Below are 15,596 nucleotides of genomic sequence, written 5' to 3'. Positions count from 1 at the left end.
GCGTGTGTAAGTGTGCATGTTTCTAGTAACTGTGATATGATTGCCTTCAAATCTGTTATACTTTAAAACTTTAAACTTTAAAACTTTTAAACTTTAAAACTGCTAAATAGACCCCAGAGCTATAAACAGTTGTGTATATTTAAATAATGGTGTATTTTTAAAGTACTTAAAAAGATTGAATCTTTATAAACCCACAGAATCCTCTTTAAAGTTGTAAGCTTTGGTCTATTAAATTTGTATTGTTTAGGCTCTAATCTTCTAAGTTCGTATTACCATCTTAGGAAGGTAATTGAATAATTAATGCTGTGGTACACTTTTAATTTTAAGATTTGAAGATGGTATGGGGGGAAGAAATGGTCATTCTTGAGAGGAAGTACTTATCATGCCTTCTTTTATTCTGAACATACTATGAACAGAAAAGAAAAGATTAAAGGTGTGGAAAAGTAGTAGACTTTTTGAGATGGCTTGAAAGAAATTTTCTTATTAGGACGGTATAATGAACCCCTAAGTTACATTACCGGACATCAGTACTTATTAACATACTGCTAATCTGTTCCATGCATAATCTCCACTTCTCTGTATCCTTCCTATTTGAAAGAATTTTAAGTCAAATGGCAGAAATTATAGATTTTATTTATAATTATAAGGAAGATTTTTTTTTAATAAAGAAAAGAAGAAGATTAGGACTTCTAGCTTAGTTTCTGAAATAAGATGACCCATTTGGCATTTCTAGCCCTCTAAAATCATTTATTCTTCAAGCTTTGGATATTCATCTTACTGGGCCAAATTAATTTGTTATCTTGATGTGTTCTATCTCTTGCACATTTTAATTTAATTTAAACAAATGTTTTCTCAATTTTTATTAACATATTATGTAATTGAGGTTTGTAATTTTAAATTATTATGCTTTATTTCTTACAGTACAAAAACCCACAACTTATTCCCCTTGAAAACCTCCTTGCATTCAAACAAAGCCAAGAGAAACTAACACATAATTTATTTGAACGAGGCGATTCTGGACACCTTCAGCTACTAAATGTCAAAATAGAACCATCCGAAGTGAGACAAGGAAAGGACAGTAAAAAAAGGCAAGTTTTAAGTGAAATTTTATTTGTGAATATCACTTACCTGCAAGTGTCTAAGTAGTTAAAATATCCTAGTTATAAAGGTGAAAGTTATCTGGTTCAGCCTCCCGGCCTATACACAATTGCATATTCAATTTTCTTATCAAGTGTCATGCATTTAAACACATATTCTGGGGCATTCTGGGCCGCCTGGGTGGCTCAGTGGATGAAGCCTCTGCCTTCGGCTTAGGTCACGATCTCAGCATCCTGGGATCGAGCCCCACATCGGGCTTCCTGCTCGGCGGGGAGCCTGCTTCACCCTCTCTCTCTCTCTGCCTGCTGCTCTGCCTACATGTGATCTCTCTTTCTGTCAAATAAATAAATAAAATAAAATCTTAAAAAAAAAAAATAAACACATATTCTGATGAGGAAAATTCCTATACTGTGAGGGAGAAATATTATTTTTTACATTTTATTAAGGAATTCTTCACTGGAATTCATAGGCTGGAAGATTCTTTTACATTTTTCTTTTTCTTTTTTTTTTTAAGATTTTATTTATTTACTTGACAGACAGAGATTACAAGCAGGAAGAGAGGCAAGCAGAGAGAGAGGAAGGGAAGCAGGCTCGCCGCTGAGCAGAGAGCCCGATGTGGGGCTCAATCCCAGGATCCCGGGATTATGACCTGAGCCGAAGGCAGAGTTATTAACCCACTGGGCCACCCAGGCACTCTCTTTTACATTTTTCTATAACATTATAAGCAGTTTTCTTTTTGTAGGACAAATATTTGGTATCTCATACAATAAATAGTCCATGTACTACCTAATGCACTAAAGTAATATTGTTATTCATCTTACCATATCCTCTAGATTCTTACAAAAGAAGCAGGAGAGTAAATGTTGTGATTGTTTCAGTGCACTAAGAAACATGCATGTAGGGCGCCTGGGTGGCTCAGTGGGTTAAGCCGCTGCCTTCGGCTCAGGTCATGATCTCAGGGTCCTGGGATCGAGTCCCGCATCGGGCTCTCTGCTCAGCGGGGAGCCTGCTTCCCTCTCACTCTCTCTGCCTGCCTCTCTGCCTACTTGTGATTGCACTCTGTCAAATAAATAAATAAAATCTTTAAAAAAAAAAAAAGAAAGAAACATGCATGTAAAAAGCAAGGCTGTGACTTTTTTTTTTTAAGATTTATTTATTTATTTATTTGACAGAAAGAGAGAGAGAAATCACAAGTAGGCAGAGAAGCAGGCAGAGAGGGGGAAGCAGGCTCCCTGATGAGCAGAGAACCCGATACAGAGCTTGATCCTGGGACCCTGAGATCATGACTGGAACCGAAGGCAGAGGCTTAACCCACTGAGTCACCCGGCGCCCCAAGGCTGTGACTTCTTTTTCTTTTTTTAAAATTTTTATTTAAAAAAATTTTTTTCAGTGTACCAGAATTCATTGTTTATGCACCACACCCAGTGCTCTATGCAATACGTGCCCTCCACAATACCCACCACCAGGCTCATCCAACTTCCCACCTATCTCTCCTCCAAAACCCTCAGTTAATTCCTCAGAGTCCACAGTCTCTCATGGTTCATCTCCCCCTCCAATTTCCCCCAACTCCCTTCTTCTATCTCCCCATGTCCTCCGTGTTATTCCTTATGCTCCACAAATAAGTGAAACCATATGAAAATTGACTCTCTCTGCTTGACTTATTTCACTCAGCATAAACCCTTTCAGTCCTGCCCATGTTGATACAAAAGTTGGGTATTCATCCTTTCTGATGGAGGCATAGTACTCCATAGTATATGGACCACATCTTCTTTATCCATTCGTCCATTGAAGGGCATCTTGGTTCTTTCCACAGTTTGGCAACTGTGGCCATTGCTGCTATGAACGTTGGGGTACAGATGGCCCTTCTTTTCACTACATCTATATCTTTGGGGTAAATATCCAGTAATGCAATTGCAGGGTCATAGGGAAGCTCCAGTTTTAATTTCTTAAGGAATCTCCACACTGTTCTCCAAATTGGCTGCACCAACTTGCATTCCCATGAACAGTGTAGGAGGGTTCCTCTTTCTCCACATCCTCTCCAACACACGTTGTTTCCTCTCTTGCTAATTTTGGTCGTTCTAACTGGTATAAGGTGGTATCTCAATGTGGTTTTAATTTGAATCTCACTGATGGCTAGTGATGATGAACATTTTTTTATATGTCTGATAGCCATTTGTATGTCTTCATTGGAGAAGTGTCTGTTCATGTCTTCTGCCCATTTTTTTGACATGATTATTTGTTTTGTGTGTGTTGAGTTGGAGAAGTTCTTTATAGATCCTGGATATCAGCCTTTTGTCTGTATTGTCATTTGCAAATATCTTCTCCCATTCTGTGGGTTGCCTCTTTGTTTTGTTGACTTGTTTCCTTTGCTGTGCAGAAGCTTTTGATCTTGATGAAGTCCCAAAAGTTCTTTTTCACTTTTGTTTCCTTTGCCTTTGGAGACATATCTTGAAAGAAGTTGCTGTGGCTGATATTGAAGAGGTTACTGCCTAGGTTCTCCTTTATGATTCTGATGGATTCCTGTCTCATGTTGAGTTCTTTTATCCATTTTGAGTTTATCTTTGTGTATGATGTAAGAGAATGGTGGAGTTTCATTCTTCTACAGATAGCTGTCCAATTTTCACAGCACCATTTATTGAAGAGACTTGTCTTTTTTCCACTGTGTATTTTTTCCTGCTTTGTTGAAGATTAGTTGACCATAAAGTTAAGGGTCCATATCTGGGCTCTCTACTCTGTTCCCACTGGTCTATGTGTCTGTTTTTGTGCCAGTACCATGCTGTGTTAGTGATCACAGCTTTGTAGTAAAGCTTGAAATCAGGCAATGTGATGCCCCCAGTTTTGTTGTTGTTTTTTTTTTAATTTTTATTTATTTTTAAATTTCTTTTCAGTGTTCCAGAATTCATTGTATATGCACCACACCCAGTGCTCCATGCAATACGTGCCCTCCATAATACCCTGAACCAGGCTCACCCAACCTTCTACCCCCCACCCCTCTAAAACCCTCAGATTGTTTTTCATTGTCCACAGTCTCTCATGGTTTGTCTCCCCCTCCGATTTCCCCCAACTCCCTTCTCCTTTCCATCTCCTCATGTCCTCCGTGTTATTCCTTATGCTCCACAAATAAGTGAAACCATATGAAAATTGACTCTTTCTGCTTGACTTATTTCACTCAGCATAATCTCCTCCAGTCCCGTTTGTTTTTCTTTTTCAACATTTCCTTAACAATTCGGGGTCTCTTCTGATTCCATACAAAGTTTAGGATTGTTTGTTCCAGCTCTTTGAAAAATGCTGGTAGAATTTTGATCGGAATGGCATTGAAAGTATAGATTGCTCTAGGTAGTATAGACATTTTAACCATGTTTATTCTTCTGATCCATGAGCATGGAATGGTCTTCCATCTTTTTGTGTTCTTCGATTTCTTTCATGAGTGTTCTGTAATTCCTCAAATACAGATCCTTTACCTCTTTGGTTAGGTTTATTCCCAGGTATCTTATGGCTCTTGGTGTTATAGTAAATGGAATTGATTCTTTAATTTCCCTTTCTGTATTTTCATTGTTATTGTATAAGAAAGCAACTGATTTCTGTGCATTGATTTTGTATCCTGCCACATTACTGAATTGCTCTATGAGTTCTAGTCGTTTGGGAGTGGAGTCTTTTGGGTTTTCCATACAAAGTATCATGTCATCTGTGAAGAGAGAGAGTTTGACTTCTTCATTGCCAATCTGAATACTTTTTATTTCTCTTTGTTGTCTGATTGCTGTTGCTAGGACTTCTAACACTATGTTGAACAAGAGTGGTGAGAGTGGACATCCTTGTCATGTTCCTGATCTCAAAGGGAAGGCTGTCAGTTTTTCCCCATTGAGGATGATCTTCAAAGTATAGGGATAGAGGGTACATTCCTCCACTTCATAAAATCTATCTATGAAAAGGCTGTGACTTCTGATGAAGAGATTTATAGTGTTTTACCCATAACGGGTATTCAAAGATGTATTGACTGGTAGATTACTACTGAGTCTAGCAAATAGTGTAAGAATTTCACATTTAGGGGCACCTGTGCGGCTCAGCCGGTTGGGCGTCTCCCTTCATCTCAGCTTATGATCCCAGGATCCTGGGATCGAGTCCTGTCCCTGGCCCAGGGGGAGGGGGGTCAAGCTTCCTGCTCAGCAGGGGGTCTGTTTCTCCCTCTGCCCCTCCCCTTTCTCATGTTCTCTCTCCCTCTCTCAAATAAATAAAATATATTTTTTAAAGATTTTATTTATTTATTTGGTAGAAAGAGTTCACAAGTAGGCAGAGTGGCAGGCAGAGGGCAGGGGAAGCAGGCTTACTGCTGAGCAGGGAGCCCAATGCGGGGCTCGATCCCAGGACCCACTCAGCCACTCAGGCGCCTGGCAAATAAATAAAATCTTAAAAAAAAAAAAAAAAAGAATTTCCCATTTACAGACCCTAAAGTCTACTACCAGTGCTCTCTTTCCAGAAATGTTTCCTTCCTTCCATCTTTTTCAGATATTCCCTCATCAAAATAAGTCTTCTCCTTAGCTTTTTGGGCCCTCTTTCCTCCTTGCTGGGATTTTGCTGAGGTGACTTAAGTATACTTCTTCAAAAGGGTGATTGGAGGCATCCCGTAGGGCTTCTGGGGTCAGGTCAGAGTCTGCAGAAAGGAGCATTTGAAAATTACTTAACAGGTGTGACTCTGACCTGAGATTCCAGTGACTAACAGAAAAGTCAGTTCACTAGTAGAGGAACTAAAAATAACTTTCATGTGTCCCTGACATTTGCTTCTATTTGCTTGAATACTACCAAAGGATCTTGCTCATTTAATTATATGCCATAGAATAATTTATTGCCATAATTTTGATAACCCTCTCCCTATATAGTATAATATAAGTGAAAAACTGTTACTAAAATAGTAACATGTTTTATTCTTTTTAATAGACAAAGACGACGAGCTGAGAAAGAGCTGCAAGAAAAAAGATCAGAGAAACTGAAGAGAAAACCAAGGGTGGCTTTCCAACCAGAGGGTTCCCTTGTGAATGATAATGATTCAGAAATAGTTATGAAACCCAAGGTACAGAAACACTATTATACATGCCTCTCTGGTCTGCCTGTACATAGAGTTGCAAGTGTCTTTGTGGTTTATCTAGTCTTCTGATTGCTGGAAGCTTCTGATTATGACCAGGAGAATCTTCACATCATTAAGTACATAAGCCCTGTTGCATTCCTCTTTGGAATAGTGGACATATAGTTGCAAATGTGAAAAGTTTTTGATTTACCTGCCTGTGTGACTTTTTTATGTTTGAAATCATTCCTTGCTTTTTCTGTGATGTCTTAATGCATGTCATATATGTTCTTTGGGTTGCTCCTATTATAGTTTGACCCTTTTTCGATCCCTCCAGCATTTCCCACACACAGGTTTGTTAAGTAACCTATATATTGAAATCAGATCTTTTCAAACATTACTTCTAAGTTTGGTGACTGTTTACATATTTTTGCAACAAATTAAACACTAACAGTTTTGTTTATAAGGATTTTTTTTTTTAAGATTTTTTTAATGTATTTGACAGACAGCACTAGCAGGCAGAGAGGCAGGCAGAGAGGGGGGGGGGGCAAGCAGGCTCCCTGCCGAAGCAGACAGTCCAGTGCGGGACTTGATCCCAGGACCCTGGGATCACAACCCAAGCCGAAGGCAGCGGCTCAACCCACTGAGCAATCCAGGCACCCTGTTTATAAGGATTTTTTAAAAGCATACTGTCGTGAGCCTCAAAGGCATGTCTGGAGGCATTTGCTACCATTGTTGAGTCCCTGAGCATTTTTGATACAGTGGGGGGACTATTTGAGTGTTAGAGCTGCTCTACAGTGGAGAAGAGCACACTGTAATTTAGTAACTGCATTAAGTTAGTAATGTTCTTTTTTATTGCTTGGTTTATGAGTTTTGTGAACTTCTTTGTGAAGTTACTTTGATAGAGTAAATAAATATTTATTGAATGGATTCAAGCCTATACATAAACATTCGACAATCCTCTTAGCTATTTAATTTTTTTTTTCAAATTAACGATTGTCTTTGAGTTACAATCATAGAATGATCATTTGGGAATTCATTTAGGAGCAAGAACATCCTGGTTCCCAGCCTTTGGATGACTTCGATATTCCTTTTGGTATGTATAATCATGATTAATGTAGTGTCTCAGTTCAAAGTTAAAATCAGTTTTCTAGAATTATGTATGTAAAAATGAGGCTAAATTATTTTAATTTTATCTTCAACAAAATAGAGTGTGTGTGTATGTGTGTGTGTGTTTTGATGTGTTATCTGGTAGAGCAGTGGTTGAAACTGTGGCCCACAGGCCAGATCCAGACCATGCCTGTTTTTGTAAATCAAAAAAAAAATTTTATAAAGATTTTATTTATTTATTTGACAGAGAGAGATCACAAGTAGGCAGAGAGGCAGCCTCCCCGCTGAGCAGAGAGCCCGATGCGGGACTCGATCCCAGGACCCTGAGATCATGATCTGAGCCAAAGGCAGAGGCTTAACCCACTGAGCCACCCAGGCACCCCTGTAAATCAAAATTTTTTTAAGGTTTTATTTATTTAAGAGAGAGAGAGAGCACATAAGCATGAGTGGGGGGAGGAGAAGGAGGGAGAATCTCAAGCCAACTGCCCTCCGAGCGTGGAGCCTGACATGGTACTTGATCTCATGACCCCTGAGCCCACGACCTGAGCCAAAACAAGTCAGAGGCTCAATGACTGTGCCACCCAGGTGCCCCTTTGTAAATCAAGTTTTGTTGAAACAGAGCTATGCCCATTTATTTACACATTGTTACTGATAGATTTTGCACTGGAGCAGGGTTCACTTGTTGCAAGAGGAACCATACAATCTGCAAAGCCTAAAATCTTTATTGTCTGGCCTTTTACAGAAAAAATTTGCTGATCCCTATAGTAGAACAGCACAATTAATTAGAATCTCAAATAAGATACTGATATATAAGGCCTAAAAGGAAATTATGGAAAAACATACCTGTTGAATTCTTTATAGAAATACATGCACAGGGTGCCTGGGTGGCTCACTGGGTTAAAGCCTCTTCCTTCGGCTCATGTCATGATCTCAGGGTCCTGGGATCGAGTCCCGCATCGGGCTCTCTGCTTGGTGGGGCACCTGTTTCTCCCTCTCTCTCTCTGCCTGCCTCTCTGCCTCCTTGTGATCTCTCTCTCAAATAAATAAATAAAATCTTAAAAAAAAAAAAAGAAAATACATGCACATTAAAGTAAGGAATCAGTTCAGGAAAGAGTACTTGTTTATAAGATAGGAAATTCTTTTCTTTCTCTAGTGGGTCAGTTGATTTCTTGCCACCAAATGTATGTGTTCCCCAAGACTTTCTTCTCAGTAATTTTCATCACATATACACAAAAATTCACTCTCACGTCTTCAGCTCTTAAATTTTTTTGATGACACTCAAATACACATCTACCCTCTCTCATCATTCTTTTCTACTTTCATCTTAGATTTAGCATGTCCAAATTTTATTTTATTTTTTGAAGATTTTATTTATTTATTAGAGAGAGAGCGAGCATGAGCAGTGGGGAAGTGGGGGCCAGAGGGGCAGAGAGAGAGGGAGAAGCAGGGTTCCCACTGAGCAGGGAGCCGTCAGGGGTCGTCTCTGTTCCAGGACCCTGGGATCATTACCTGAACCAAAGGCAGACATTTAACTGACTGAGCCACTCAGGCATCCCCCACCCCCACCACCTTCCTTAATGCCACTGCCCTGCATCAAGCCTCTGTATGCCTAAACCAAGCATTTTTTTCCCTAACTGACCTGCTTAGCTTGTACCTCTCAGCTTCCTAACCCATCTGGTATTCTTTCCCATTCACTTGTCTTAAAACCATTTTCTCTTTCATTCTTAACAGTGTTTTGTTTCGTGTTTTTGCTTTGTTGTGGTAATACATGTTCACTGGAGAAAATATAAATCAGGAATAGGAAGAATAATAAACCCCCCCCCAAAAAAAAAAACTCCCATAATTTCTCTGTCTAGAGATAGCCAGTGTTTTCTTCCAAGGTTTATTTTTTAAATATCTCCATTCATATATATCTGTAAATACATATATAGGTAGTTATATATTCTTATATAAATGTTTTATTTATTTTTATTTATTTAATATAATGTAATGTTATATATTTAATAATATTTAATATATATTTAATAATTATATTTTAGTAAATATATGCTTAATATGTGTATTGTGTCATTTCAAACAACAGTAATTCTCCAATTCTCTGACACCAATTCAGTTCTGACAATAACCTCGAGTTAACACAGATCCCACAGATTAATGGCTCAGTCTCAAAAGACCACTTCAGATATCAGGTACAAATGGGGTCCCCATACACCTACACATTTGCCCAGTCAACTACACATTCAGGGATTCCCATGACTCACCCTCCAGGTTCACTAATTTGCTACAGTGATTCCAGAATTCAGAGAAGTGCTTCACTTATGATTATAGTTTTATTATAAGGGATACAATTCAGGAATAGCCAAATGGAAGAGATGCATAAAGGAAGGTATGGGGGTTGAGGGCACAGTCTTTCCACACCCTCTCTGGGTACGCCACATACCCAGCACATCCCCTTGCTCATCAACCCAGAAGCCCCCTTAACCTCATTGTTTTAGGATTTTTATTGACGTTTCATTATATAGGCATGATTGATTGCATCATTAGCCATTGATGATTGAACTGCATCTCCAGCTGCTCTCCATTCCCCAGAGGTAGGGTTGGGGTGAGGCTGATGTTGGTTCTAACCCTCTGACCATGTGGTTTTTTCCTCTGGTGACCAGCACCTATCCTGAAGCTATCTAGGGGCCTTTCAAGAGTCACCTCATTAGCATAAATTCAGATATGATCAAAAGGGTCATAACATGAATAATGACAGGAATTTACTCAGGAAATTCCAAAGATTTAAGGAACTCTGTGCTTACAACCAAGGATGAAGACCAAATATATATATATTTTATTATACTATAATGTGCCATAATTGATAATCTCTTATGCTACTTTGTTGTCCTGGATGGTCTCCCAGGAAAATTCACATCTAAACCCAAACTCCCTAAATAGACTTTGGACTTGGATTCTACTTGCGGCTAAACTTTTCCACCTAAGTGGAAATTACCTCAAGTGCAGCATGTGCCGTCCGAATTTGTTGTCTATTCCCCAACAGCTGCTTTGTTCTTTCATTCTCCATCCCCACTGGTGTCACCACCAACTCAACACCAAAACATAGGTTGTCTGAATTCTGCCTTCTCCCACCTTCTCATCTAGACAATAACCAGGTCTTGTCTGTTTTACTTCCACTGAAATTTGTAAGTTTATCATCTCTTCTCCATTTCTCACCACTACTGAAGTTCTGATCTGAACTGTTACAGCAGCCTCATCTGTCTGGAGCCACTTGAATGCATTCCATATACTGGCTGGGGTAGTTTTTCTTGAACATCAATCTGACCATATCATTTTCTTGTTTAACATTTTCTACTGGATCTTCATCAGCCAGAAGAACATTTAGGTTTCTAGGTTGGACATACAGAATCCTCCACAATTTTGGTTTTGATTTCACTAAGCTGCCTTTGAGAGTTAACATAGCACCTCATTCAGAAAGTCCATTTTGATAACATCTTGGCACCCCATGCCTTACCTCCCCTGAGTTAGGTGCTTTGCTATTGGACTCCAGGTAATATGTTGGCTTCTCAGTGATTGCTTTCAATGTTTTGTTGTTATGTTTAAGAAATGCTACAAGAGGATATTAATACTTCAGCTGGATTGCACTTTATGGCCTCTGTGAGAAAGAAAGCTGTAGAATGTCAGGATGCAAGTACAAATACGGATCCAGGTAAAATGCTATTTTACCTTAATTTTTAAAATTCATATGTTATGTGCAATATTTAATATATCTAGACCTTTTCTTCAAAATAATGATTTAACATGAATTTTAAGTTAAGTGATAATTGTTACTCCTCCTAAGTTCTTATCCTCAACCTTGGTATATACTTCACAAATTTTAAACTTTAAGTTGAATTTATGATAATTTAATTAAAACATAATAGAAATTTTTGTTCAAAATACCATGGACTACATCCATGTTTTAAATTTGGTTTCTCTATGCCATTAATTGCCTTCACTGGGATTTCATGCCTAAGACCAAGAAGCCTAGAGCTATGGCTGTTGAAGTTATTTAGGAAGAGGACTAGATTGGGTTGGTATGGGAAGGGCATATGTAACTGTGTCCACGAACAGAGGAAATAAAATTTGAAGGAACTGTTATTTGGAATTTTGCCTGACAGACTTCCTCATTCATGTAAGTGCTCTGACCTTTGTGTTGTAGAAATTCTTTTCTATGATATTTAGGAAACAGTTGCTTTCAACTGTGTTCAGAACCTTCAAGCGCTTTTCTTAAATCTCTAATTTTATATTATTTAAAAATAGTATTTATTGATATGGTTTCAAAATAATATCATTATAGAATATTTGAATAAAGTGTCAAAGCTATGAAGAAGATGAAATTAACTATAATCATATCACTTAGAATTAATGTGTTTTTAAAAGATTTTAGGGGGTGGGACAGAGGGAGAGGAACTCAAGCAGACCCTATGCTGAGTGTGGAGCCCAGTGTGCAGCTTGATCCTTCGACCCCAAGATCACAGCCCATGCCAGAACCGAGAGTCAGATGCTTAACCAGCAGGGCCACCAGGCTACCCTAGAAGTAACATTTTGATGATTTTTCTTTCAGTCTTCTCTTGCACATTTTACATAGTTGGGTTTTTTTTTTTTTATAGATTTTATTTATTTATTTGACGGACAGAGATCACAAGTAGGCAGAGAGGCAGGCGGAGAGAGAGAGGAGGGGAAGCAGGCTCCCCGCTGAGCAGAGAGCCCTATGCAGGCTTGATCCCAGGACCCTGGGATCATGACCTGAGCTGAAGGCAGAGGCTTTAACCCACTGAGCCACCCAGGCACCCCCATTTTACATAGTTTGATACAGTATATGGTGTCCTGCCTCACTATCTGTACTTTAATCTTCCAAATAGTATTCCTTTCTTCCCTGAGAATTTAACCCTTCATGGGTCCCAGTGTTTGCTTTTGCGTAGCAATCTTTGGATACTCTCTAGTTAGACTGTGTCTTTAACATATTGCATTATTTATTTACATAGTATAGTTTATACATATGTAGTATATATGTGTAGGTAGCATATACATTATAGTACATACTTAACATTACAGTATAGTATTTATATTATACTATCTACTTACCTTATAGTATATGTTTGCAATACTGTCAATATTTTATCTGATATGGTCAGTATTATTTCATATGCACACAAACTAATTAGTTAAATGAATGTTAATTAAGAAGTGATGTTTAAAATGCTTTATATTTAATTTATATATTAATATATTTATATTTAATAATCCTAGAAGCATAGTTATTCAGACTTGTTTAATGTTTGGGAGTATTGGATGGGCTTGTCTGGGACACCTTTTTTCCGCCTTTTAAAAAGTCTCTTGGTATCTGTGCAGCACATTTATAAGAATGGATTGGATTTAGAAAACAAAATTTACCTATATTGTGTATCCTTTGCTTTCACTTTGATTTCTGCTTATGTCATACATTTCCCTGTGTCATCAAAAAGTACTTTGTAAGCATATTCCTTCTTCCAGTTGTGACATAAAATATTTACCTAATTTTTTAGTGTTGGGTGCATTAGGTGGTTTCTAGTATTTTTCTCCTATAAATAAGTTTTCAGTATCTTTCCACATGTGAGCCTTTGTTTTGGTCACCACTGTGATTTAGCTAATTCTTTTATCTTTACCCATTTAATATGTCATAAAAAGGCATCTCATTATTTAGTTTTTGTTTCTATCTGAATGAGGTTAGCCTACAGAAGTTTTTTGTTTTTTTTTTTAAGATTTTATTTATTTATTTGACAGACAGAGATCACAAGCAGGCAGAGAGGCAGGCAGAGAGACAGAGAGGAGAAAGCAGGCTTCCTGCCGAGCAGAGAGCCCGATGCGGGACTCGATCCCAGGACCCCAAGATCATGACCTGAGCTGAAGACAGATACTTAACCCACCCAAGCCACCCAGGCGTCCTCAGAAGATGTTTTTTGATGCACATGGTGCATATGCATTTGAGAAACATTCTTATAAGAAAAAACCTTTGAGAAAGCCTTGGTGGTACTTTACTGCTAGGTAGTCTTCTAGACTTGGCAGCCTGTTTGCCAGAAGTCTGTTATCATCCAGGTAATCAGGCCCAGGAAGAACAATGATAAAATCATAAATTAGCACTAATTTTTAAAAATTCAATTTTTAAGCAATCTACTTTACTACCTTTAAACACAATATCTAAAAATCGCATTCGTACATTTAATTTTTTCTGTTTGTGAAATTCTTTTTTGTTTTCTTTTTTTGCCTCAACTCTTCCAACTGACTACAAGATAAAAAAGCTACTTCTCAAGAAGTTGTTTCTGAATGTGGTAAAAATCAACAAATCATTTCTTCCATATCAGGTGTGCTTTTTTTCTCTTTTTTTTTTTCCTGAGAATAACATTACTAATTAAAGACTGTTTTTCTGATGACCAAACAAGAGTTACCACCATCCATAAAAAAGCAATAAAACCCATCAATTGATTGAATAGAGATAGAATGATAATTTAAGTATTTTCACTTTCCTTTTTTCTAGTTTCTGGGTTGTTACATGGTTTAAATTCAAGCCTTGGTACCTAGTTTCCAGTATTCAATATAATAAGAAATTATATTTTGCATTTGAAATTTGAAAGTAATGTTTTATTAAAAATAAAATGCTAGGAAGTAAAACTAGAGTCCTAGTGAAGGGATTTTGGAATATTGGTGAAATTTAGTGGGGTAAAGTTTGGAGCCGATGACCAAGAAAGAATTCTTGAAACATCGTTGGTGCAAAATGGTGGTTTAATAAAGCATGAGGACAGGACCCATGGGCAGAAAGAGCTGCTGCCTCAGGGTTGTGAGAGGGGTGGCTGATTATATATTATAGGGTTGTGGGAGGTAAGGAAAAACTGAGGTCTTTTGTATGTTAAAGAAAATTCTTGGGATACAGGAGGCCTTGCCACTGTCAAGTTAAAGTTTTCCCTCTAGCAAGGCATTAATACGAAGATATTTGGGAACTTCCTGGAGGATCATTACACTCTGCCCTCTTCCAGTATCTGTCAATGGGCTGCAGATTATAAGGATATTGTATCTACATTTCCTCCTGGAAGCTAGGCCATTGATAGAAGTGCTTCATTTCTGTAAATTGCTAAGACATTTATAAACTGAGGGAGACTCAGTTCTTGCAGGGTTGTGATCTCTACAAGTTAACTATGTTTTTCCTTTCCTTAGCTTTAGGGTGGCCAAGAGTACATGAGGAATGTCACTTATATCCCATGGGGGGGTTTTGTGGGGTGTCCACTTCTGCTTTGTCCCCAGCTTGGCTTCTTTTCCCTCATCACTAGGACAAAAGGCACAGAGTTAGACCATTTGCTGACATATTGTGATAGTCTTCTTTAGTGTACTTTTGAATAAGAAGCTAATGACTTTTATAAAATTTAGATGTTAAACATTTTTTAAGTGGTAAAATTAAGCTATGGGCTCTGTGAATATACTAGAAACTACTGAATACTGAGTTTTGCCATTCTATTCTATTCTGTTTATTTTATTTTATTTCACGGAGAGTGCATACCCTAGCAGGGGGATGGGGAGGGGTAGAGGGAGGGGAAGAGAGAGAATCTAAAGCAGCCTCCATGCCCAGCATGGAGCCTGACTTGGGGCTCAATCTCATGACCCAGAGAGCATAACCTTGTTGCGGAAGTTCGGAGCCATCAGAGAAGCTCAAGTGGCACTCAGAGAACTGGGAGAATAACTGTGAGAGCTTTATTAACGCCGGTGAGCTCAGTGGGATCACTCCCAAAGTCTGAGCACCCAGCCTTTATTGGGACAGATATTTATAGGCAAACTAGGGATTTTTCATGGTTTCGCACAGCTGATTGGCTCAGGGTCACGAGGTAGTTCTTAAAGCTATGTGGAAGTGACTTGGTGGAGAAGTGCCAGGTCATCCTCGGTGGCTCCTCATCTCAGTGAGGTGTCCATTTTGGGCTTTTCCACCTCAACCTGAGCAGAAATCAAAAGTCAGTTGCTCAACAAACTGAGTCACCCAGGCACTCCTGAATTGTGCCCTTTTAAAGGGTGTAAATTATATCTCAATAAATCTGTTAAAACAAATGAATAACAAGAAAAAGCGTTGACAGTAAAAAAACAAATTAGTTATAGGTTAATTTCCTAAACAGGTTTTCTTGCAATCTGCGAAACAAACATGACTTAATATATCTGAAATGGAAATAGGAAATTACAGCATTTTCCTTCTTTCTTTTTTTCCTTCTTTCTTCTCATGGGGCTTGAAATCACAACCCTGAGACCAAGACTTGAGCTGAAATCAAGAGTCGAACAC

At 38.3% G+C, this 15,596-nt stretch overlaps 1 protein-coding gene across 1 annotated transcript in view; it reads left to right on the top strand.

The window, feature by feature from the left end:
• Window positions 1-15,596, top strand: part of CPLANE1 (ciliogenesis and planar polarity effector 1) — a 141,918-nt gene that overhangs the window by 83,812 nt on the left and 42,510 nt on the right. Inside the window, exons 34-38 of the mRNA XM_032851348.1 lie at window positions 922-1,088; window positions 6,031-6,163; window positions 7,199-7,250; window positions 10,866-10,970; window positions 13,573-13,644. Of these exons, the coding sequence (XP_032707239.1) occupies window positions 922-1,088; window positions 6,031-6,163; window positions 7,199-7,250; window positions 10,866-10,970; window positions 13,573-13,644 (529 nt within the window). The remainder of the gene's footprint in view (window positions 1-921; window positions 1,089-6,030; window positions 6,164-7,198; window positions 7,251-10,865; window positions 10,971-13,572; window positions 13,645-15,596) is intronic.

This window comes from Lontra canadensis, unplaced genomic scaffold (genome assembly GCF_010015895.1).
Source record: "Lontra canadensis isolate GAN:19392208 unplaced genomic scaffold, GSC_riverotter_1.0 scaffold5, whole genome shotgun sequence".
Taxonomy (NCBI): Eukaryota; Metazoa; Chordata; class Mammalia; order Carnivora; family Mustelidae; genus Lontra; species Lontra canadensis.
Note: the sequence above shows the minus strand (reverse complement) of the source record. Positions and strands in the feature narration are given on the sequence as shown.